The sequence below is a fragment of the Hibiscus syriacus genome, unplaced genomic scaffold, assembly GCF_006381635.1.
Source record: "Hibiscus syriacus cultivar Baekdansim isolate YM2019G1 unplaced genomic scaffold, ASM638163v2 tig00110569_pilon, whole genome shotgun sequence".
Lineage (NCBI taxonomy): Eukaryota > Viridiplantae > Streptophyta > Magnoliopsida > Malvales > Malvaceae > Hibiscus > Hibiscus syriacus.
In genome coordinates, this window is record NW_024062784.1 from 403,340 (window position 1) to 425,629 (window position 22,290).

At 35.5% G+C, this 22,290-nt stretch overlaps 4 protein-coding genes across 11 annotated transcripts; 2 read left to right on the top strand and 2 right to left on the bottom strand.

Moving 5' to 3' along the window:
- Nucleotides 1–248: 248 nt before the first annotated feature.
- LOC120132531 (embryogenesis-associated protein EMB8-like) lies at nt 249–2,015 on the bottom strand. Its single transcript, XM_039149272.1, has 4 exons — nt 1,572–2,015; nt 1,327–1,455; nt 1,107–1,238; nt 249–421 (listed from the first exon to the last, which is right to left on the bottom strand). Exons 1-4 carry the CDS (start codon nt 1,962–1,964, stop codon nt 275–277), a joined length of 801 nt encoding a protein of 266 aa, XP_039005203.1. The 5' UTR covers nt 1,965–2,015; the 3' UTR covers nt 249–274.
- Nucleotides 2,016–2,444: 429 nt separating this feature from the next.
- LOC120132532 lies at nt 2,445–3,040 on the bottom strand. Its single transcript, XM_039149273.1, has one exon. The coding sequence runs from the start codon at nt 2,957–2,959 to the stop codon at nt 2,483–2,485; it is 477 nt and encodes a 158-aa protein (XP_039005204.1). The 5' UTR covers nt 2,960–3,040; the 3' UTR covers nt 2,445–2,482.
- A 2,327-nt stretch (nt 3,041–5,367) lies between these two features.
- Nucleotides 5,368–9,770, top strand: LOC120132530 (GTPase-activating protein gyp7-like). Of its 2 annotated transcripts, XM_039149270.1 has the most exons (6): nt 5,368–5,921; nt 6,978–7,113; nt 7,221–7,270; nt 7,583–7,636; nt 7,767–9,035; nt 9,114–9,769. In XM_039149270.1, coding segments are annotated over exons 1-6 (1,845 nt in total). In that variant the 5' UTR covers nt 5,368–5,586; the 3' UTR covers nt 9,115–9,769. The 2 variants fall into 2 exon arrangements, with proteins under 2 accessions (XP_039005201.1, XP_039005200.1); XM_039149269.1 differs by having other exon boundaries at nt 5,369–5,921; nt 7,767–9,770.
- Nucleotides 9,771–11,425: 1,655 nt separating this feature from the next.
- LOC120132528 (serine/threonine-protein kinase BLUS1-like) lies at nt 11,426–21,911 on the top strand. 7 transcript variants are annotated; one of them, XM_039149262.1, is made up of 21 exons: nt 11,427–11,758; nt 14,248–14,502; nt 14,587–14,711; nt 14,858–14,902; nt 15,673–15,754; nt 15,875–15,943; nt 16,094–16,264; nt 16,345–16,410; nt 16,493–16,561; nt 16,687–16,755; nt 16,907–17,244; nt 19,455–19,588; nt 19,700–19,794; nt 19,875–19,913; nt 20,004–20,063; nt 20,509–20,607; nt 20,703–20,754; nt 20,833–20,888; nt 20,973–21,037; nt 21,142–21,193; nt 21,550–21,911. In XM_039149262.1, the coding sequence occupies exons 1-21, from the start codon at nt 11,597–11,599 to the stop codon at nt 21,616–21,618; spliced, it is 2,172 nt and encodes a 723-aa protein (XP_039005193.1). In that variant the 5' UTR covers nt 11,427–11,596; the 3' UTR covers nt 21,619–21,911. The 7 variants fall into 7 exon arrangements, with proteins under 7 accessions (XP_039005197.1, XP_039005193.1, XP_039005194.1 ...); XM_039149263.1 differs by having other exon boundaries at nt 20,836–20,888; XM_039149264.1 differs by having other exon boundaries at nt 20,004–20,030.
- The last annotated feature ends 379 nt before the right edge of the window (nt 21,912–22,290 follow it).

Here is a 22,290-nt window from a genome sequence, read left to right on the forward strand (position 1 = left end):
AAGGCCAAACTTAATGACCCGTTATGGCTGAATCCATTTTGAATAACAAAATAAAACATTAGACACCAAAATGAAACGAATAAAAGGGTGACACTATATTGTAAAAAGGGAATAAGTTAGACAATTTTTATATGTTTAAGCCTATTAAATATTAGAGGTGTGGTATACAAAAATATTAATTTAAATACTTAAATTAACAAATATGGAACACAAAGGATTCAAGTGATGATGAGGAAACTGGAATGTCGAGTTGATAAAAGTGGCTTATGGAGAATTACTTCTTGAATATTTCACGGATGGATCTAGCAAGAGCTTGGTCGTAAACACGGTTAAATCCCTTGGTGAATTCCTCGAAAGCATCGACCAAATTGAAAGGATTACACAACGAGACAGCACCGGGAAGAGGGCAAGCATGAGATTCCTGCAAGTGGAGTGCAACCAAAGGAACAAATGAAGATGAAGAAGAGAGAGCAGAATGGGATCGAAGAAGTACACAATTTTCATACTCCAAAGCAACGAACATAGAGTAGGCCAGTAGCAAAATCAGATTAAAAACAACTATTCAAGCCATATTTTAGCGTCAACTCTAACATACAAAGACAGGGGTACACTGACTTTCATCTGTCACCTATGTTCATACTCTTAAGTATCATGTCCGATACATTATGAGGATATGAACGTAGGATCTGATCCTTCAAGGACTCCCCAAAACCATGAAAAGAAACCCAGAAAAAGTTGAACATTCTGTATCGAACACATGCACTCACACTCGAGTATGAATATCGTTACCAAATTTTACTCTGGTTAACTAACTTTAATCTGTCACCTATGTTCCTACTCTTAAGCATAGTGTCCGACACGTTATGAGGTATGAATATAGGATAAGCTCCTCCAAGGGATCTCCAAAACCAAGAAAAAAAAGTTGAACATTCCTTATCGAACACATGCATTCACACTAGAGACCAACTAAATTTTACTCTGGTTGGAGCTACTTCCAATAGGAAGGAAAAGGTAAGCATTTGACGACGAAGAAACACATTTCAACCAATGACATCAAATGAAACGATCTAAAGCAATATATATAGGCCTTTATGTTGCGATCTTACATCACCAAGATATCGAACAAGAATGTTAGCACCAAGAGACCAACTAACAACATACAAATTAGCTTCTGGGTATCTAGAGCCAACATGTGCCACTACTTCACGCATGTCTCCAACAGAGGAAGCTGAATAGAACTACAGACGCACAGGTGTATATATATACAATTATTATTAACAGAACGCGAATCGCCGAAATAGAGGAGAATAAAAGGGTAATAACTACTTGAGGAGTGGTGACTGGACTCTCGCCACAACCTCGGCTATTGAAAACCACGGCGCGCCACCCTTTGCTTCTTGCTTTAGTTATCATATGTCGTGGATATGAATCCTGGCTTCCTCCGGTCAAACCCGGCTGCAAATTTCAAAGAAAAAAACAAGTGAAAGTAAAATTCCAAGTGTCTTGGATAAGATGATTAACTAACTAGTAGTGTTTATTTTCAAAGATGATGATAGCATTTCATGTTATACCAGCACAATGAGGATCGGGGCATCGGGAGGGAGGCTGTACTGGTCACCGGAGACCCAGTCGAGCGCGACGGTGCCGCCGTCTTCGACACGGAGGCATTCTCGGCGTAACCTGACGTCGGGGACGTTGCGGAAGGAGGCGAAGATGGTCTCGACGTATCGGTTCCAACCGACGAGGGGGAAAGGTTGGTAGGGTTGGCGGAGGGTGGAGTGGAGAGCTGGGAGGAAGCGGTCGCGAGCTCCGCCTATGACCTCCAGGGAAGGGTGGTGATCGGGGGATGATACCATGCCGCTGGTTGTGGTGGAGGGAGTAGCGACGTGGCAGGCGGTGACTGGGTGATATCTGTGGAGGGAAAGGGATGTGGTGATTGTGGAGCCCAAAGCGAGTTTGGCCATATTGGTCTGTTGAAAGAGAAGGAAGTGAATATTCAACCCACCCTAGACAAGGCCAGAGGTAGAAGTCTGTATTATTTTATATATGCTTCATACAAATATAAAATTAATATTTAGAGCTTTCTATTTCCTTTTTCGATAAGTTTTCTATTTTTAGCTACGACTTTATTATTTAAATATATATATTTAACGACAAATTTAGAATACAATGAGTAAATTGACATTTAACCAATTTTTTTAATTATAAAGATGAGTCTGAAATATAATAAATAATCAATTAATTATATTATAATTATTAATAATCAAAATATTTAAAAAAAATTATTATTTAAAAGATATTTTCTAAATTTTTAATAAAATGGCATGTAGCAAAAATATAAACTATTTAATTGCGATAGATAAAAGCTTTTTTAAATAATTAATAATAAAGAAAACAAACAAAACTAAAGATATCATAGTTTGGTCCCATGGGACCAATGCACCTTCTCGAAGAAAACATTAGAAAAATTGCAGTAATAACATCAATATTTTTCACTCATTGCTTTCTTGTCCTCCAAATACTTCTTCTCCTCCTCCTCCGTCATGAACGCCGTCACCGGAAACGATTTCCCGATCCCCATCGGAGTTTTGAAGTACATCTTGTCGCCGGTAGCATCGTCGATGCTCATCTCGGTTATCGGCACCCATATGAAAACCTGTTTGCTCTTAACCCCGGTCATCTTCTTCATCCTGAACTTCTCTACGTAAGCGGTAACCTCCGCCGCGTAGCTCACCTTAGTATTCGTGCCGGCGAAGAAATGCTCGTACGGCGCCTTCTGTTTCATCCAGATGAACCCGGTTTCCCTAACCCGTCCACATTCTACGAGGTCTTTCAACGGAAGCACGCCTTTAGGGAACCCCAGTTCTTGCAGGAGCTCCAAGGAGTGGCGGTAGCAGTCTTCGGCTCCGTAGACGATCTCCGCTCCGGTTCGCTGGTCGACTTCCTTGGTGGTGGCCATTACCAAGGTTGAGTTAGAGATGTTAAATGAAGGTTTGATTTTGAGGAAGTGAAATGTGTATTGGCTATACGGTGGTGTGGGGCTTTTAGAGTATATATACACACAATTATTTATTCATCTGAAATAACTATGGATGAGGAACTTTGGTGTATGGTTGGCTGGAAGTTGAGCTGATTACTGGTTTTGTTCATGGAGTAGTTCAACTACTAAATGACTTCTATTTGAGACTCCTTCTATCCACCAAAACTTCTATATTTGGGTGATTGGGTCATGATGTAATAAAGTTTAGAGCATTTAAGGAATAATAATTAAACCTTAAACTCAATTTATTACTTTCGTAGGTATACATTTTCGCATCGTTTTTTACTCTTGAAGTTGGTCGATTACATCATTCTATACCACAACTCTAACTTAAAACCCTAATTTATAAAATATAACCCCTAGATCATAACCCTAAAACCCTAAACCTTATACTAATTTAGGGCTTATGATTTAGGGTTTTAAGTTAAGAGAAATGTATATAATTATGCAATTGAGCAACTTCGATGGTTAAATTGATGCGAAAATACGATAGGAGAGAAAATGATAAATTGACTTTATTACAAGGGCAAATGTGACCCTTAAGGCTAATTAAATTATCCTGATGTTTGCACATATGGTCATTTTACTCTTTATCCTATTTTTTTTGGGAGTATTTTAGCTTCCAGCATTTTAGTTTAGAGCAAAATGACCCTTGGGTGAATGATAATTGTTAGTTGATTAACGATCAATACTCACTATTGATTTGGTAGGTCCATGTGTTTAATCATAATTATAGTTTGTTCTAAAATGTTTTTTTTGTTAAGGTGACATCACACATGTACTTGTCACGTTTGTATGAATCATTAACAGTTAGTCAACTAACAAGTTTCATCCGATCAGGATATATTTTGTTTCAAAATGAAACATTATGGGCTAAAATGCTCCAAAAATAAAAGTATAGGAGACAAAATGACCATTTGTGCAAATGTTAAGGGTAATTTTATTATTATACTTTTATTCAAATAATTTAAGTAATTATAAAATACTATATGTTTATAATTTTTAACCATCAATAATATAAAAACAATTACTCAAACTCAATACTTCTTAAGTAACAACACTCTCCTTCGTTATATAACATTTGTTTCTTCAATTCAACTTCAATTTACATAGTTTTACCTAATAGGAAAAAGTGTACTCAAACTTATCTAGAATATTATAAAATAGTCATTACGTTTTTAAGTAGTTATAAAATGACTTTTTAAATTCTTAATTTTATTATAAGCTTAAACTCGAATGAAATCTAAATTTACAAATCCCTAACTTTATAAGATCTATTAAAACTTATTAAATTCATATAATTTCACCATTCTTAATTTTGTCTCATCTTACTCAAATTTTGTAATAAAATTTTCATTTATATTAGAACTAACGAATTTATAATATAACTCATATATAAAGTGAATACTATAAGTAAAATTAGGTAAAATTAATCCAATAGGTCGGCCGAAAAAGAATTGACTCATTAGATCAATTTCCAAATCAATTTGAGATTTATGATAAATGTTAGAGTGTGTAGTAAACTCATTATGTGGGTTCTATTATTCAAATTTATCACGCCGGAGTGACAAATTTAAAAAATATAATTTTTATTAGAATTTTGTCACATTAGAGTGACGAGTTACAATCAAAAAAATATTTTATTAGAATTTATCATACCCACGTGTCTAGTCCCAAGTCACTAGGGGTGTTTAATTAGTTAATTCAATCATCGACCAAACTGATTTTTTTTTAAATATTAATCGAATCAAATAAAGTTTGATTATTCCGGTCGGTTATCCGAATTAACCAAATTTTTTATAATTTTTTAAATTAGATTAATTTGAATATAATAGAATTATTTTTATTTGGTTTAAAATTTAATTATGTATTAATAATTTAATGAGTCTAGTGTGGCTAAAAAATAATTGTATCTTAATTCTAAATAAGTTTGTGCTTAAAATCTGTATATAATATATATATAATATATTTAATATTTAATAATTTTGGTTATTTCGGTTAATTAATCGATTACGAACTGAAATAAATGTTAACTGAATATTGAAAATATTAATTATTCCTCGACCGAACTAGTTCAGTAGTTGATCGAATTAATCGAACTTCGGTGAAAATAAACACTCCTACAAGTTATTGTAACAAATACCGTAATTATCAAAATAAAATATCTGGTGTTGTATAGGGTTAAATGATTAGCCCAGTGGGCTAATTTTACCGCAGAATTAGGAAAAAATGGGCCGAACTTAAAGGCCCAAAAGTTGCCACAATCATGGGAATCTGAAACTTGCCATCTTCTTTTCGCGAACACTTTCGGTCACCTTCTCTCTCTTCCTCTCGTTCACACAGTCTATACTCAACAATGAAAGGTAAAGAAATACATCCTTATTATTATATTACATTTACTGCGTTTCATCAAGAGCGAGCAAAAGCTTTCAATTGAATATAATAATAGGAATCGTAAATAAATAATCATCCAAAAGATCAAAACGAAAATTATCAGATAAAATAAAGAAGAAGAGCAAGGCGCAAGCGGTTCCCTCTGTTTGGTGATGGTTAGTGCTTTCTTCCGCTCCGCATACCGGAAGAAGAAGAAGAAGAACGAGCCAGAGAAGCGGAGAAATTCGAGTCGGGATCTCAGCGGCTTAGGCTTCACCATCGGCTTACCTTACATCGCCTTTTTCATGCTATTTCTCTTATCCGACGACGGCATTGCAGGTTTTAAGAAATGGATCTTATTCGCGGAAGCTAGCACCGTCGGCGGTGGCCGTGGCGGCGGCGGCGGTTTCTGGTCTTATTACGCTGTGGTTTCGCCTTCTGGCGTTGCCATCGCCGTCACTGCCATAGCCGGTATTGCCCTCGCCGCCAGCATCGTTTATTCTCGAAGGTAAGGAATCGCGAATCAGATTCTTTCTCTCGAAAATTGTAGCTTCATTCTCGTTTTAAATCGCGGCCGTGATTTCGCAGCTTAGATTGTCTGTTTATTGTTAATTAGGTAAATTGGATGTATTTCAATACTGTTACCGAATAAACTGATCGAATTACCGTTGATCAGAATACTACGTCAAAGTCAAACATCTTCGTTGCCATCATCGTCCTTAACATCGCCGTTGAATAATTAAATCTTCTTTATCTTCTCCATCGTTATTCATTATCCTCATTACTTCCAGCTGATTGTTGAATTTTCTTACATTTCTACATATCTTGTTATATTTGCCAGGATTTATAGTTTCTAATTTTACATCCATTCCTCCCTTATTTTTCATTCTATTATTCTTTTTGTTCTTAGATCCTCATCTGTATGTTGTCGAATAATACTTAAGTTGTTAATAGGAGCTCGATTCCTATCTCATATTTTCTTCCTCTGTAGTTTCTGAACGTGGTTATTATTTGAAAGCTTTAACTATTCATTTCTGATGTTGATCATGCTGGTCTGCTGTCGTAATTATTCTCACATTTTGGTAGTGCTGATCAAAATTCGAGATAGTTATCACAATTCTCATTTAAAGTGTAATATTAGTCATGATTTGTATGTTAATTGTGCTTCATCATAGCTATTCATTAGGATATGTAGTTGTTACCATTGTATTTTGATTGAAGCTTGTTCTCATCTTTGTTTGCAACTGTAACGGACCCTCTTAGTGATGCAATTACTTGCAATCAATACTATTTGCAGAATAGTTGAGGTTTTTTGCTTACCTGTCTCGACTCTTCTATGTACCTTCTCAGCTTCATGTGATGCATTACTATTCTACAGGTGTATGGGCTTGATTATTTCATAAATCATGCACTAACAAAATGAATACCTGTTATTTTATGTTTTTATCCAAAATGATAAGAACTGCTATTCATATTTATTGCATGTTAAATTTCTTTTAACTTATTTTTTCCAGTTATGATTATCTCGATAAAAAAGAGTTTGTAATTTTGTTTCTTTCTGTAGGGGTAGCCTCAAATCGCCCTGGTCCCATAGAAGAAGAAAACATGTGCTTCAACCTAAGCAATGGAAAAGTTTATTCACAGAGGATGGTAAACTTAATGATGGTGGTGTCAAGTTTCTGAAGAAAGTTCGAAGTGGAGTATGTTCTTAATATAGTTCCAGACTTATTTGCCTTCTCCTTTATCTGGCTTATTCTTTTTTAGGGATATTTTGTTTGAGATATCTTTCTTTTCATCTTGAATGCAGGGTGTTGATCCAAGTATTAGAGCAGAGGTATGGCCATTCCTCCTTGGAGTGTAAGATCCGTATACTTCTACTCTTTATCTATAACTTTATACTTTGCCTGATTACTGGCTAGTAACTCTTAAACCTCTTAAACCTCTAGGTTAGATTGTTCCTTCCGGATTACTGGCTAGTGGCCTGATTTCTTTTTCTAATGAATCATTGTTTCATCTTCCTATCATATCTTGGCTCTTTATGGACTTATTAGTTACTTTTCTGGAATTTTGTCATATTAATTACTTTTATGGAAAACAGTTTAGATGTGGATCATAACTGACTGGTTAAACCAGGTCACCAACTAACTGTGATGTCTGCATGCTTAACAGATATGACATCAACAGTTCGAAGGAAGAAAGAGAATCTGTTAGAAGACGGAAAAGGTGAAATTATTTTCATTGTTGTGCTTCCTCAAAATACAGCCAATTCTTTCTTACTGTTACATTCTTATTCTTCTCTTTCTATCTTTTTTTCTCCTTTTTAAGATTTTTATTTGTGTACTTTCTGATACAGGAAAGAGTTTGAAAGCTTGCGGAAACGGTGTCACCAAATTCATAGACGTATTGAGTTTGAGAATAGCTGTAAGGTGAAGGAAACTGCTGGAAACAACCACAATGAAGACAGTGAGGATTTGGGCCAAGTTGTTGATTCTCTAGGCTTAGAGGATGTGGTTATTGCTAGAAGGTCTTATTCCACTGAGGGTGAAAGCCCTGATGTTGATGATTCTGATCATCCTCTGCGTGATCAAAGTTGTCAAACCCTTCAATCTTCTGACTCAGTTTTGGAGGGAGATATTGATAGGAGTGCAATTACTTGTGAGGATGGTTCTAATAGTGAGAGGGAATCCTCTGATTCTGACTCCTCTGAAGAACTTGAAAACACACCCCTCATTGCCTCAGAGATAACCGAGGAAAATAGTATCAGTGAACATGAGAATGATACTTCCGCTGCTTCCCCGATAAAAGGCAGGTCCAAACCCCACGCGGATGAAGATTTTTCCACGTGGCAGAGAATCATCCGTGTTGATGCGGTGAGGGCAAATGATGAATGGATTGCTTATGCTTCATCTCAGGCTTCAGTATCAGAAATCAAAGTACAACAGTTGACTGAGAGTGTTGGCTTGAAGGAATATGATCACCTAGAGCCATGCAGGATTTATCATGCGGCTCGGCTGGTTGCTATACTTGAGGCCTATACCCTTTACGATCCTGAGATAGGTTACTGCCAAGGAATGAGCGATCTGCTCTCTCCAATTATCTCAGTGGTAGAGGATGACTTTTTAGCTTTCTGGTGCTTTGCAGGTTTCATGAAAAAAGCTCGTCACAATTTCCGACTTGACGAAGTGGGCATTAGAAGACAGTTGAACATTGTGTCCAAGATTATCAGGTGTAAGGATATTCATTTATATAAACATCTGGAGGAGCTTCAAGCAGAGGATTGCTTCTTCGTGTATAGAATGGTTGTTGTACTTTTCAGGAGGGAGTTAAACTTTGAGCAGACTCTTTGCCTCTGGGAAGTGGTTTGGGCAGACCAGGCAGCGATTCGTGCCGGTATTACAAAGACTGGTTGGGGGAGGATGAGACTTAGACCTCCCCCTACCGATGATCTTTTGCTTTATGCAATCGCAGCATGCGTTTTGCAAAGGAGGAAGCAGATCATAGAGATGTACAGCAGCATGGACGAGATAATGAGAGAATGCAATAGTATGGCTGGACAATTGGATGTCTGGAAGCTTCTGGATGACGCCCATGACTTGGTGGTCAACCTGCACAACAAGATTTAGTACAACCCTCTCCCTTCTTTCTTTCGTTTTTTTTTATCAATTTCCTTGTCCGGTTCCTCAACTCTTGCAATATTTAGGGATCTGAGGTACTTTACATCCCTGCTTGAAACAAGCGGCTGATTGCCAAACTCCCTGTACCAAGTAAGTAATGAGATCATATTACTATGATGTATTGCCTGCACTTACTCTTCATTTGAGAGTGACTGTTCGTGACAGTGGCGACGCTGAAAAAAAATCAGCAATTTAGAATGTTCAGTCTTGATTTGTAATTATCGAGCTACAAAATTTTACACATTAGTTTTCTCCTTTTGCTTCTGTTCTTTGCCATTATTGTTTTAGTTCTTGTTGCAACTCAAACCTGGTTAAAACCCTGTTAGACTATGCTTATTCTGCAGCATCTTCTCTTGCTCTGCTTGAATTTGTAATCTTTTGAATCAGTGCATATCTTATATGTACGTGTGTGTCAGTGCAAATAGTTCTGCCCTCCCATAGTCACCGGCCATGTTTATGCCAGTGAGACCAGCAACTACCATATACATTTGCAGAATGGCCGGAAATGGAGCAATAATGTAAGCAACAACCGCAGTGCATAATGAAAACTTATAGCTAACATCACGTACCCCACCAATGCCTAATTAGCTACCCACATGGGGATTTTCTGTCTCATAAGAACTTGGTTTTGTTGTTTTCGGATCCTTAGCTGTGTTCTTCTGGTCGTTAGATGACATAGAGCATTAATGAAAGATGAAAGTGCTGCCCAGTTACATGTTCTATTTGATACATGAGTACTTAATTCAAGAAAAGAAAAGCTTAATTATTATATGAATTTTAAAGTATTTTTATAATATTATATATATATTTCCATGTATTTATTTATCTTTAAACGTTTCTTTTATCCTTTTATCATTATAGCCATCCAATCGAACAAAGCAGTGAAGCAAGTTTAAATCCCACTGCAACTCATCCACAAATCCACCAAAAAATTGAAATGACTTTGTTCACGTGATTCTTCCTAAACTTGCAATGGTTCGGTCCACTTTTAGGTTTTAGTTACTTTTGATATTTATTTTTTTAATAGATTCGGTATATATAATATTTTGGATGAATATTTTACTTGAATTTGAAGAGTTTTCTCTCTATCCAACAACTGTTTGGTCTAGTAGGGTAAGACATTAGATATCTTAAGTAAGGTTAACGATTCAAATTCTGACGATTGCGAATGGACCAAACTGGGTTGGTGACATGATATTATACTTGGTCGGGTTTGTATGAGCAAAAATTTTAATTTGACCCGACTCAGGATCATCCCTATTAATATTATATCTTAAGTAAGGTTAAAGATTCAAATCCTGGCGATTGCGAATGAAGTAAATTGAGTTGGTGGCATGATATTATATTTGGACGGGTTTGTATGAGCAAAAAATTTAATTTGACCCGACTCGGGATCATCCCTCTTAATATTATATGAAAAATATTTTATGTGTTTTCTTTTATCTATTAGTAATTAGTTTAGCAAATTGAAATATTAAATAATTTAAGTAAGATTAAAAGTTAAAATAATAATGTTATGTATATAAAAAATTAAAATGAAAAAAATCATTCTCATAACATGTTAAAACATTCAATTTAAATTAAAATTATATAGTAATACTTTATTTGTTTTTTCCTTATTAGTGAGGAATCACGATCTTAATTTTGTTTATCTTTTATTAGTTATGGTAAGAGATTAATTATGACATTCCTAAATTATAGGAGAATAAAATCAGAGAATCCAATTATATTTATATAATATCAATATATATATATATAAATTCACGGATTTATCAACCTTTATAGAAAGACCAATTACTAAAAAAAGTAAATTGTATATATAAATATAGAAACAAAATTACCGCCCACATATCAAAATCTAATAAAGTAAAATAAATTTTTAATTATAAACTTCATCTCTTTATTTTATGAAAATTGAGAAATTAAATTGTTTATATTAATTTATTAGAATTTAATTATTATATTTTAAAAATTAAGAAATTACGTAATTAACTATTAAAATTTAAATATATTATTTATTGAATTATTATTATTTAATTCATTACATATAAATAGTTTTACCCAATTAAACTAATTTTTAAAATTTTGAAAAATGAGAGGATCAAATCCTTATAAATTAAAACAGAGTGCCCAACGCTTTAATTGTTGTAAAAAAAAAAGGGATGAAATTCATAACTAGACCATTAATGAATGATGGATAAATTAATTCATAAAACGAAAGCATCAGATCCACGTGTCAGGATTCCAATCTCCTAGCAGCAAACAGCCACGTCAGCACGCGTCCCACCCCGGTTCTCCCTCTCTTCTCACAAGGCTCAAACCAGTTCCCTCTATATTCGCTGCTTTTGGCGGTCAACGGATCAAACCAAGCCGCCTTGTTGTTTGATTTTCTCACCATAACTCTTTTTTACTTTAATTTCTCCGCCGGAGGCTTTGGTCGGCGATTTCTGGATGATATTTGGTTTGGTTACAACGGCGTCAGTTTAAGGTTTTCTAGGGCTCGCGGAGAATGGGAGGAAGCCGGAGTTACTCGGCAAATCATAGCGATTACAGGCTCTTGGAAGAGGTTGGTTATGGCGCCAGTGCTACTGTTTATAGAGCGATCTATCTTCCTCTCAACGACGTCGTAGCTGTTAAGTGTTTGGATCTCGATCGCTGTAATAGTAATCTGGTTCGTCTTCTCTTTTTCCTTTTTTGTTCTTTACTTTGGCTGTTTTTAGTCAAATAAGTGACGGTAAGTTGATTTAATTTCAATTCATTTTGATTAGAATTGATTTGATTGTTGATTTCGCTGATTGTTTGTCGCTGAATTTGATAGATTTCAGAGATTCTTACCTTTTTATCATTGAAATTTGTTTTTTCAATATTTTTTAATTCGCAGTTATTAAATTTTGAGCGATGATTCAATTGAAGCTTTTTTTTTGTATTAAATTGTTTCTATAGTTCTAGTCTTCTAGATAATGCCTGATATTAAAACGCTCGATGTTGAACGCTTTTTTTTCTGTATGAGGAAGCAAGAAAAGTAAATTTAGTGTTATTCCATAAGATACCATTTAAATAGGAGGGTTTATTTTTAGCTTCCATGCCGTGAATTTTGCTGTGGTATTTTAATGCTGGATTGCCTTTGCTACCATGTCTACTAAAGATAGTCCATCAACATTTCGTGGTTATTTATACTTTGTAATGGTAGCACCAGTTGTTCCATGTGATATTTTTGTCTACTTTGTTTTGGGAAAACTTTCTTTAAGTTGGGATTACATATGAAATTAAATTACTGTCCACTTGATATATGTTGGGACCGTCGGCGCACACCATGACTCAGCGGAAACACGATGGTCTCACCAGCTATCCAAGTACGTTAAATTAAAAATCGTGAGGAATGGATGCGATTACTTACATTGAGTACCTTGAAAATCAACAAAGACAACCGTGACTAATGGTGATCACGAACGGTTTGAATCCTAGCCTCCACGAAAAATCGTCTCGGCCTTTACTTAGTTCACCCGGTTGAAAAGCAGTTGAGAGCAAAACCTTTCTCTAAAACTGTTCTAGGAGTTTCAGAATTTTCAAAAGGGATTAACGACTGCTAGACCAATATATGTGTCACCCTAGCTATTAGGGTTTTTAAATCCGAATTTAATTAAAAGTATAATTACATTATTTTAATTAAATTCAGTATTCATGTGTAATTAAAATTACTCACATGTATATATCATATATATATGTATATATTAATATTAAATACACATTTTATTCATGTACAATCAAATTGTACATATGTGACAGATTTATAAGTTGCTCTCTTTTTTCAACCATTGTGTATGACCCTGTAGGTTCCTTTAATATTAGTAGTAATAATTAGAACTATTTTAATATTACAAACAATGAGTGACATCTAACAATATGTCATTGTTACCTAAGTTACGAGAAGTCTTGATTCGACATAACATGTCTGTGACTAACTCTTTTAATGTATTATATCTTTTTGTCATTTATATATACAAGTCTTTGAATAATCACACGTGTAGCCAATCTATTATTTCATGATATCTAGAGTAGACTATAATAAGTGAATAATTTGTGATATCTTATATCAATTTATTCGAGCATGGCCATGTATTTATAGTCTCACTCAATCAAGTGGTCTGTGATATATTTCTTATTGTGTAGGAAGTATAAATCCTATCTCGATCATTCACACCCCACTACATATATCATGATTTGTTCAATGTTAGTCTTTATAGTGCAACCAGTTACGGAGCATGTTTAACTGTATCGAAACATACAACAATATATGTTGAGATTGTAATGATCTCAAGTCTAAGGATTATACATATAGTTGTCACTATGAGCAATATTGTGACCATCAAATAATAATCCAAGACATATGCTTATAGCAGGTCAATCCAATATATTGTTCTCTAACAATATATTCATGTATTAATTTTGACATCTCTATGGTAATGACAACTCATTGTCATCAATCAGTAACATGTTAGTCTTAAGCATATTATTACTATCCATGCCCATAATAATATTTGACTAAGGATCTTTTAATAATAATCACATTAATATACAAACATTATTATCTTTTAGTTTATTTAATGCACATAAATACAATAAAAGGAAACAACGGTAATGCCTTTATTTGATAAATACGGTAAATAAAATATGTCAATACAATCATCATATGATTGGTCTTTGTGCATACTCTAGCAATATACTGATTATGTTCTCATATGAATATGATTTTTGCTACTCAACTAAAGAAAGGGTTGAGAGATCAGTGAGATTCATTCCAATTAGAGTAAAAGAGATGTAAAAGTTTTTACTAGCTAGTGGTGATTTTAAACTTTATGTTAAAATGTTCTCTAAACAAGGGAGATAGCACAGTACTAGTCTCTACACCTACCCTTTTCCTTTCCCTATTCTGCTCTTATGTCAAATCTAGGCCTCAACTCGAGTTCATCTATGCTAAACTTCTGGTATGTTTGTCTGTCTCATTACTGTAGATCATTCCTGAACAAGTTATACATTTGTTGTACCATGTGCGATATAGTATAGCACTAAATTTTCTACTCTTTATGTTAGCGGATAGCTTCACTTTTTGTAACATCTTGCTCTTGAGTGGCTGTCTTGACTGCTAAGGCTTTTTTGTAGGATGACATACGAAGGGAAGCTCAAACAATGAGTTTGATTGATCACCCAAATGTTATTCGGGCATATTGTTCCTTTGTAGTTGACCGTAACCTTTGGGTAGTCATGCCCTTCATGTCAGAGGGTTCCTGTTTGCACCTCATGAAGATAGCTTATCCTGACGGTTTCGAAGAGCCTGCTATTGGTTCTATTCTGAAAGAAACTCTTAAGGCTTTGGATTATCTTCATCGACAAGGACACATTCATCGGGATGTTAAGGTCAGTGCACAATTTAAGTTCACATCATTCTATCCAAATTTATTTGTCACTCCTTTGATTTGAGTTTTTTAATCGACATTACAGGCTGGAAACATACTGCTTGATAACAATGGCACAATAAAGCTCGCCGACTTTGGTGTTTCAGCTTGCATGTTTGATTCAGGAGATAGACAGCGTTCTAGAAACACCTTTGTTGGGACTCCTTGTTGGTGAGCAATCTTTGTCAAAATCTGTCTAATAGTTCTCTCTATTTGGCACCTCTCCTGCTTTGATGCCACTGATAGAGTGATAGGTTTGCTTTTTCCTTTTTGAATTTCCGTGATTTGAGATTCCAATTTATACTTGCTTTTTGCAGGATGGCACCAGAGGTCTTGCAGCCTGGAAGTGGATATAACTCCAAGTCAGTTCATTTTTTTGATAGAAGTATAAGGCCTCATTAAAAACCTCCCTCATAGTTGCCCCATGAACAAGGCAACTAGCAGAAGGAGGAAAAGAGTGCCTCGTTTTATAGATAATGAAAAAAAATACATCAGTTTATAGGAATACATCTTAAACACCAGAATAAGAAACAAACTCCTAGCACAAACAGCTTAAAAAACACAGACAAAAATCAACCAAATCCCTGCTTAGCCAAAGAATCAGCCTCCCAATTACAACTCCTAGGAATGTGCCTAACAATAATCTCCCTAGCCGAAACTAAAGATACAATTTTCCCAACCAAAGAACTAAAGAAAGTAGGAGCAGAACTCCAAGTCAGTTCATAATCTGTGTTTAATACTTTGAAAAGAATTTAAGATCTTTTAATTTTGCTTAAATACATATAATTATCATACATGGTTCAGTAGGCCTGGTAATCTATGTGTTTGAATTGACAGGGTCTTATGATGTAGGTTTGAGTGATATATTTCTTCCAAAACCCAAAATTTCTCTTTTTCTGCACATCATGGCTTATTATTAAAGTATCTATGCTCCTCAGAGTTGCCAATTTGCATTTACATTGCAATGCTTAAATGTTCAAATGGTACTTTATGCGAGACTGGCTATAGTTTATATAGTCAATGAATATTAAGCTTGGCTTGGGTGCATTATGAGTTGAGGTATCTTTTGGTGCATTTTGTTTTCCATGTCAAATTTGTAATTTCATTAAAAGATTGCATTTTTTTTGCAAAGGGCTGATATATGGTCATTTGGCATAACGGCACTGGAGTTGGCTCATGGTCATGCACCTTTTTCGAAATATCCACCTATGAAGGTATCCAATCCCCGTTGAAAATATAACCATAATTTATATAAAAGCTGTACAATGAGTGTTTGTAACACGGTTTCTTAACGAATGGTTTTGTTTTACAACTTCTCTTTCTAACAAAAACAGGTTCTCCTGATGACCATACAAAATGCTCCACCAGGACTAGATTATGATCGTGATAAAAAGTTCTCTAAAGTACTGCTACTCTTTCTGGCTGAATCATCACAGTGGCAGACATGCTACTTTTCATTATGCAAATTAAACATTAATTGGTCCTAATGGTATTTTGCAATTGCTTAGTTGTGATAGCAATTTCCTAATTAAATGACTTCCAGTTGTGATCAGTCTTTTAAAGAAATGGTTGCAATGTGCCTGGTTAAAGATCAAACAAAGAGGCCAACTGTAGAGAAGTTATTAAAACACTCATTTTTCAAGCATGCAAAGTCTCCTGAGCTTTCTGTGAAGAAATTATTTGCTGATCTACCACCACTTTGGAATCGTGTGAAAGCCCTTCAGGTTAGTGATCACAATGCCACACTGCGGGTGTTGCGTCATGTTTCCATAGTATTTGTCCAATGCTTTTCTTTCTATCACAGATTAAAGATGCTGCACAGCTAGCACTAAAGAAAATGCCTTCAGCAGAACAAGAAGCTTTATCACAGGTTAGATCCCATCAAATGGACGTAACTTTTATCATAAATTAGTTTTGCCTTTTTTTCTAATAATATATCTTGTGCGTGTCAGAGTGAGTACCAAAGGGGAGTTAGTGCGTGGAATTTTGATATTGAAGATTTGAAAGCACAAGCATCTCTGGTAGGCCAATTTTTAGTTTTAACCGTCAATAAAAAGATTTTTATGCAGACAGATAGTATTGGAAATAATTTCTTTGTTCGTTTCACCAATAACTCGGATTACATTCATTTTTCACCATGCTAAAGGTGCGTGATGATGATGATATTCAAGAGTGCAAAGATGACGAAAGCATGAAAACAAGCCTTAGTCATAAGGTCAGCAGTTGTACTTTTAGCTGTTAGCAGTTGTGATTTGTATCTCGAAATGGTTAAAATTATACTTTTTTTTATCAAGAAAGAAGTATATTCTTCCTTTTTTTTCCATTTTAGCAAACTATGTTAATTGGTTTTTGGTTTTGTTCGACAGGGTGCAGCTTACTGTGAATCTAGTTCAGGAAACCTGAATTTAAATAGGGAAGTAGCTCAGGTTGAATTTGGAGGACCAAGGAATGTTGACTTATCGCAGTCTGATTGCTTGGATGGAACGGGAAAGAATGTGGAATGTAATATAGTTGAAGCTAGCTTCCAGGAGAAGGATTTGAGGAAAAATGGACCAAACACTGATGTTATGGCGTCAACTTCAGAAAAGGATATTGTTTTGACCAGCGCTAAAACAGCGAAACCTAGGCAAACCCAAAGCGGGCCACTTACACCGGGTGCTGTTCTTAATCTTTCATCTTCAGATCGGGTTCGTAACTCTGAAAGGTCAGTCGTGGTTCATAGTAGGTTTGCTAGGCCATTTATGTCTTCCATTTATTTATTTTTGATAGAAAAGATAGGCCTCGTTAAAAAACTCTTCAGAACCGTCAAGCTACAAAGGTAGCTCAACGGACATTGGAAGGAGGAAAATAGTTCCTTAAAATTTTATTACTAAAAACCAGAGACAACATTTTTTATAGGAATAAGGCCTCGTTAAAAACCCCCTTCATAATTATCAAGCTCCGTAGAACTCCAAAGTCATTGGAAGGGAGAAAAGAATCCCCAAAATTTTATTACCAAACATAAGATACAACCAAAACCAAACATAAACAGTACAAAGCCCCCCAATAAAACACCCAGCACCCTCATTCTCACCGAACCAAAACCTCTCCTCACACTATCCTATGCCTGATTTAGCTAAACAATCAGCTTCCCCATTAATACATCTCTTTACATGCCTAGTTATAACATTGAAATGCAGTACAGTCTTTTGAATATCTCTAGCCAAATCAACATAGCGAACCGGGCAAGTATCCGGGTTGTTGATCCACTTCAAAGCAAGAGAGGAATCACTCTCTAAAATCAGAATCCCCTTATCCCTCCAAACCGAGTCAAAAAAACAAATCTAACCCTACTTTTATCGCTAAAATCTCTGCAAGGATCGGTGGGCATGGTCCAGTCGCTCTTGAGAAAGAACCCAACCTCTTATTATCAGCATCCCTGAGAAGACCTCCAATACCACTGCACCTCCAGTCAAAATTAACAGCCCCATCAACATTCATTTTAAAATAACCCGAAGGGGGAGGACACCACTTTGGCTTAGACAAACCAAACTTTGAAGGGGAACGGTGCACATCAGCCAAGGTTAAGTCACCCACAAGGCTGTCTACCTGGATAGAGAAATCACTGTTTTTAGCCAAGAACCTAGAAGCCACCCTATACCTCACCAAAAAGAAGAGATTAGCTTTATCCAGCTTTCCATTCTCGAACACTATCTGATTCCTGCAATTCCAAACAGTCCACAAAACCGCACCCGACACAAATTTCCTAATATCCGAATTAGGCCTTAACTCCAACCATGAAAGCAGAATTGAGAGCTGTTAACCCTACAGCTTTCAAGTATATCAAACATTATGAACTATAATGAATCTCATGCTCAACTGTATTAGCTAGACAGATTTGAGTATCAAAATGTTTGATAGTCAAACAGCCCCTCGAATGCTTGGCACTACACAAATAGGCTGCTCTAGAAAACCATCGCACCCAAATCTCCCAAACCACTTTACAAGAAAAGAACAAGTGACAAACTGATTCCGGCTCTAAGCTACAAACCGTGCATTTAGAATCCTCAATACCTTGAACACCTCTGCTCAGTAAACAGTCTTGACAGCCAACTTCTGATGGATCACCTGCCAAAGAAAAACCTCCACTTTAGGAGGAACTGACCCCCTCCAAACAATCTCAGACCAAGACACATCTGGCTCGGACAAGCTAAAAATTAAGCTGATGCATGATTGAACCGAAAACACACCCTCACAATGAGTACAAAAGACCAAAATACAACTAAACATCATCTACCACCGAACAACACAACAACCCAGTACATAACAACCTGAGAGTATAGCACATTTTGTTCAAACTGCTGTTTAACAGAGAGTACAACATATGGGGAGGGGGCTCAATTTGTTATATGAATCGGCTGCAGGAAATGATCATCATTTTAACTACCAAACATAACGTAGGTCTTGCCTTCTGTGATTGTGAGAATAGATGAAATCTATGACACTTAATTTTACTCATGTTTTTTGCTTTTGCTGTTGAATCATATTTTAATTTAACATGGTTTAAATGTTGGGGTAGTGAAAAGCAAAGTGGTCATAAAAATATACTGCTGCTGTGGGATATTTTTAGTTCTCTGCCATTCACTCTCTCCAATAACAAAAGTATAGGCGAAAATCTAACAAGTCTTGATTCTAATGTGAAGTTGATTCAACAGAGCATTTGGTTATGACTGATTGGTTACCGGTATGTTCATATTTTAATATAGTTTCTTGTGGGGTTTTCTATAGTTGACAATTTGAAGGATGAGTAAGAAAATGATTTACAGTTTATGTGATCAACCTCTTACCTATTTTACCTTGAGTAAATAATTTATATATCATCGGAGATGTAAGTACAAATTGTAGATTTTGAGCTAATGGCCTGCTGATGATCAGGTTTGAAAATGAAAATTTACTGGCTCGTGAAAAAGTTTGCCAAGTTCGTAAAGCACCAAGCTTTAGTGGTCCATTGATGCTTCCTACTCGAGCATCTGCAAACAGCTTGTCAGCTCCTATTAAATCATCAGGAGGTAATAAAGTCATGGCATTTAGAATCCTTGTTTGTTTTTATCATCAGCATCACCACCATTGGCTACTTTTTTTTATATATTTATTGTAGAATTCTGTTTCTCCTTGAACAGGGTTTAGGGATTCTTTGGATGAAAAATCAAAGGCTAATCTGGTGCAAATCAAAGGTCGTTTTTCAGTAACATCAGAAAATTTAGATCTTGTAAAGGTAAGGTTCCATTTTTAAGGCAATTTTAATGCTATATTTCTTCTTCTGTGCAACTTTACTAACCAAATAATGTTCCTCAGGATATTCCTTTAACTACGGTTTCACGCCGATCTTCACAGGTGGGTTGTTGCCCTTTCCTTAATATCCTTCTATTCAGTGTGCTAATTGGCAACTTCTTATTAGTCGCTCTGTTTGTTCTGGTGTTTCAGACTTCACCTCTCAGAAAGTCTGCTAGCGTAGGTGACTGGAAATTTGAATCCAAACAAGTGGTCTGTGCACTCTATTTTCTTTTAACATCAATGATTGGGACTTTATGTATTATTTCATTTTATTATAACACCTTAAGGGTTTCTTATAGATGCAGGATCTAAGTCTGAAGGTGTGTGCCACAAAATAAGAACTGCTGGAGTGGCACACACCTTCTGAAAAACACATGAAACTTGCCTCGCGCAACTTTGTTCTCTATGATTATTCATATTAAAATGAGCTGTATGGTACCAGAAAATGATAATGATACACACAAAAAAGAAGGGTAATACCTGTGTGTAATAACTTAATAACCACACTTTATACAGAACAGATATAAATTCATCTCATCTTATTTGTGTCTCCATCTATCTGGTAGTGGAACATGTTAATCTGATTTGTATGCCACTGCACCACATAAAAAAGTTTGCTTATTTTATTAGTTGACCTCTTCCCCCTGTTTTTCAGCCTACCAATCATCCCCCCAAGGAAACCAATGGAAATGTGCCTGTATCAATTGTTATGACTCACCTTCAGAATCTTTTTCAGCAGACTTCGCTTCAACAGGTAAAGTCTTAAGCTTGGGACAATCATTTGCTGATAGAATGTTTTTTAGCGTTATGATTAATGATGTTCTCACTGGGTTTCTTTTGCTCTGCTAGGATCTTATCGTGAATTTGTTGAACACCTTACAGTCCACTGAGGTTGTAGATGGTTAGTGGAAGTGGTCTTTCCTGTTTAGATTAGTAAATACACTTCTTATTAGTAAAGTGATCAGTTTCCCTCTTTTAGCAGCCTCACAAAACGGAAAGTTGCCTCCTCTACCTCGTTCTGATAGCAATGGAAATGTAAGAACCTTTTATCTATGTTTATGATGACTAATTTCTAGTGGGTTATTCTTTCTTCTCTTATTAGATTTTCTTTGTCAATAGGCTGAAACAGCAGCTTCCGAGAGGGAGCGTTTACTGCTTGGCAAGATCTCTGAGCTTCAATCTAGGTTTGTCTTCTAAGTTGATACAAAGTAGTTCTTCCATTCTTTCCACCTATATATATATATATATCACTTTCTTCTGATATTCTCCCTTAAAAACTTTTCTGCAGAATGTTGAATTTGAGTGATGAACTGACTGCTGAAAAGTTGAAACATGATCAAGTGAGTTTCTTTACCAGCTTTTATATAATTACGTTTGCAACGGTTATGATTCTCTACTTTGTTCCATTGTTATGTCTATCCAATTTTGGTTCTTGTCCTAGGTTTAAACAACCCCCCTCACTTGATTCCTGATTCGTCCATTAAATATGTTACTCCGACTATTTATTTATCTTCAAGTACCAGCGTCTGACATATTTTGGAACATGGACATTTAAGAATCCGCAGAATAGAACTAATTGAATAAACCTATATCAAACACATGCACATGTCCCGACATTGACACTCAAGTTCGAGTAACATAGTCTTCAACCCTTCTTTTATCCATTGGCTCTGATGATTTTACTATCATCATGCAGTTGCAGCAACAATTAAGGCTCATGTCCAGCGCGGAAGAGAACGGGATTAGAAGGGAAGCGGATGCGTGAAATCCACGATTTACCGGTAAAGTGAGCTCCCCAATTCTATATAATTGGTGCAAAAGATGTAAATCATGTCAGTTCAGATTAAAACTGCAGCGATTCCACCATTCGTTTGCCTAATGGTTCCATCGTAGACATTATCCGGAGAATTTCCTTAGGGTCAAGTCGATATATATATATATATACACTCACTTCATTAATGAATAAGCAAATATTATGGATATATGAATAGGATATATATGGCTAGAAAATCCTTTGTATCACGAGAATCTTGGTACATATTGGTTGTGACTTTTGTTTCTGTGGACATAAATAAGTTGTTCAGGCTTTTATAAGATATATTTGGGTAGCTTTTTTTATGTATAAATGATTATTATTATTATTTGTTAAAAAATTGAACAATAAAATTGTTCAGGATTTCGTATATACTAATTAATATTTTCTAATTTTCTTCCCCGAGTTTTTGGTTTAATTCAGTGGTAACTTAAAATTCATATTATATCGATTTTAATATAATTTAATTTGTTTTCAATTCGACTCAAACTTACGAAAATGATATTTTAATAAAATATCATAACGAAGCAGGATAATTTTACTTGGTTGAATCAAATCGGGAAAAAAACAGAACAAAACTCATTGATTTCTTCAGCTGTAGACGTATTTCAAGCACTTTGTCGG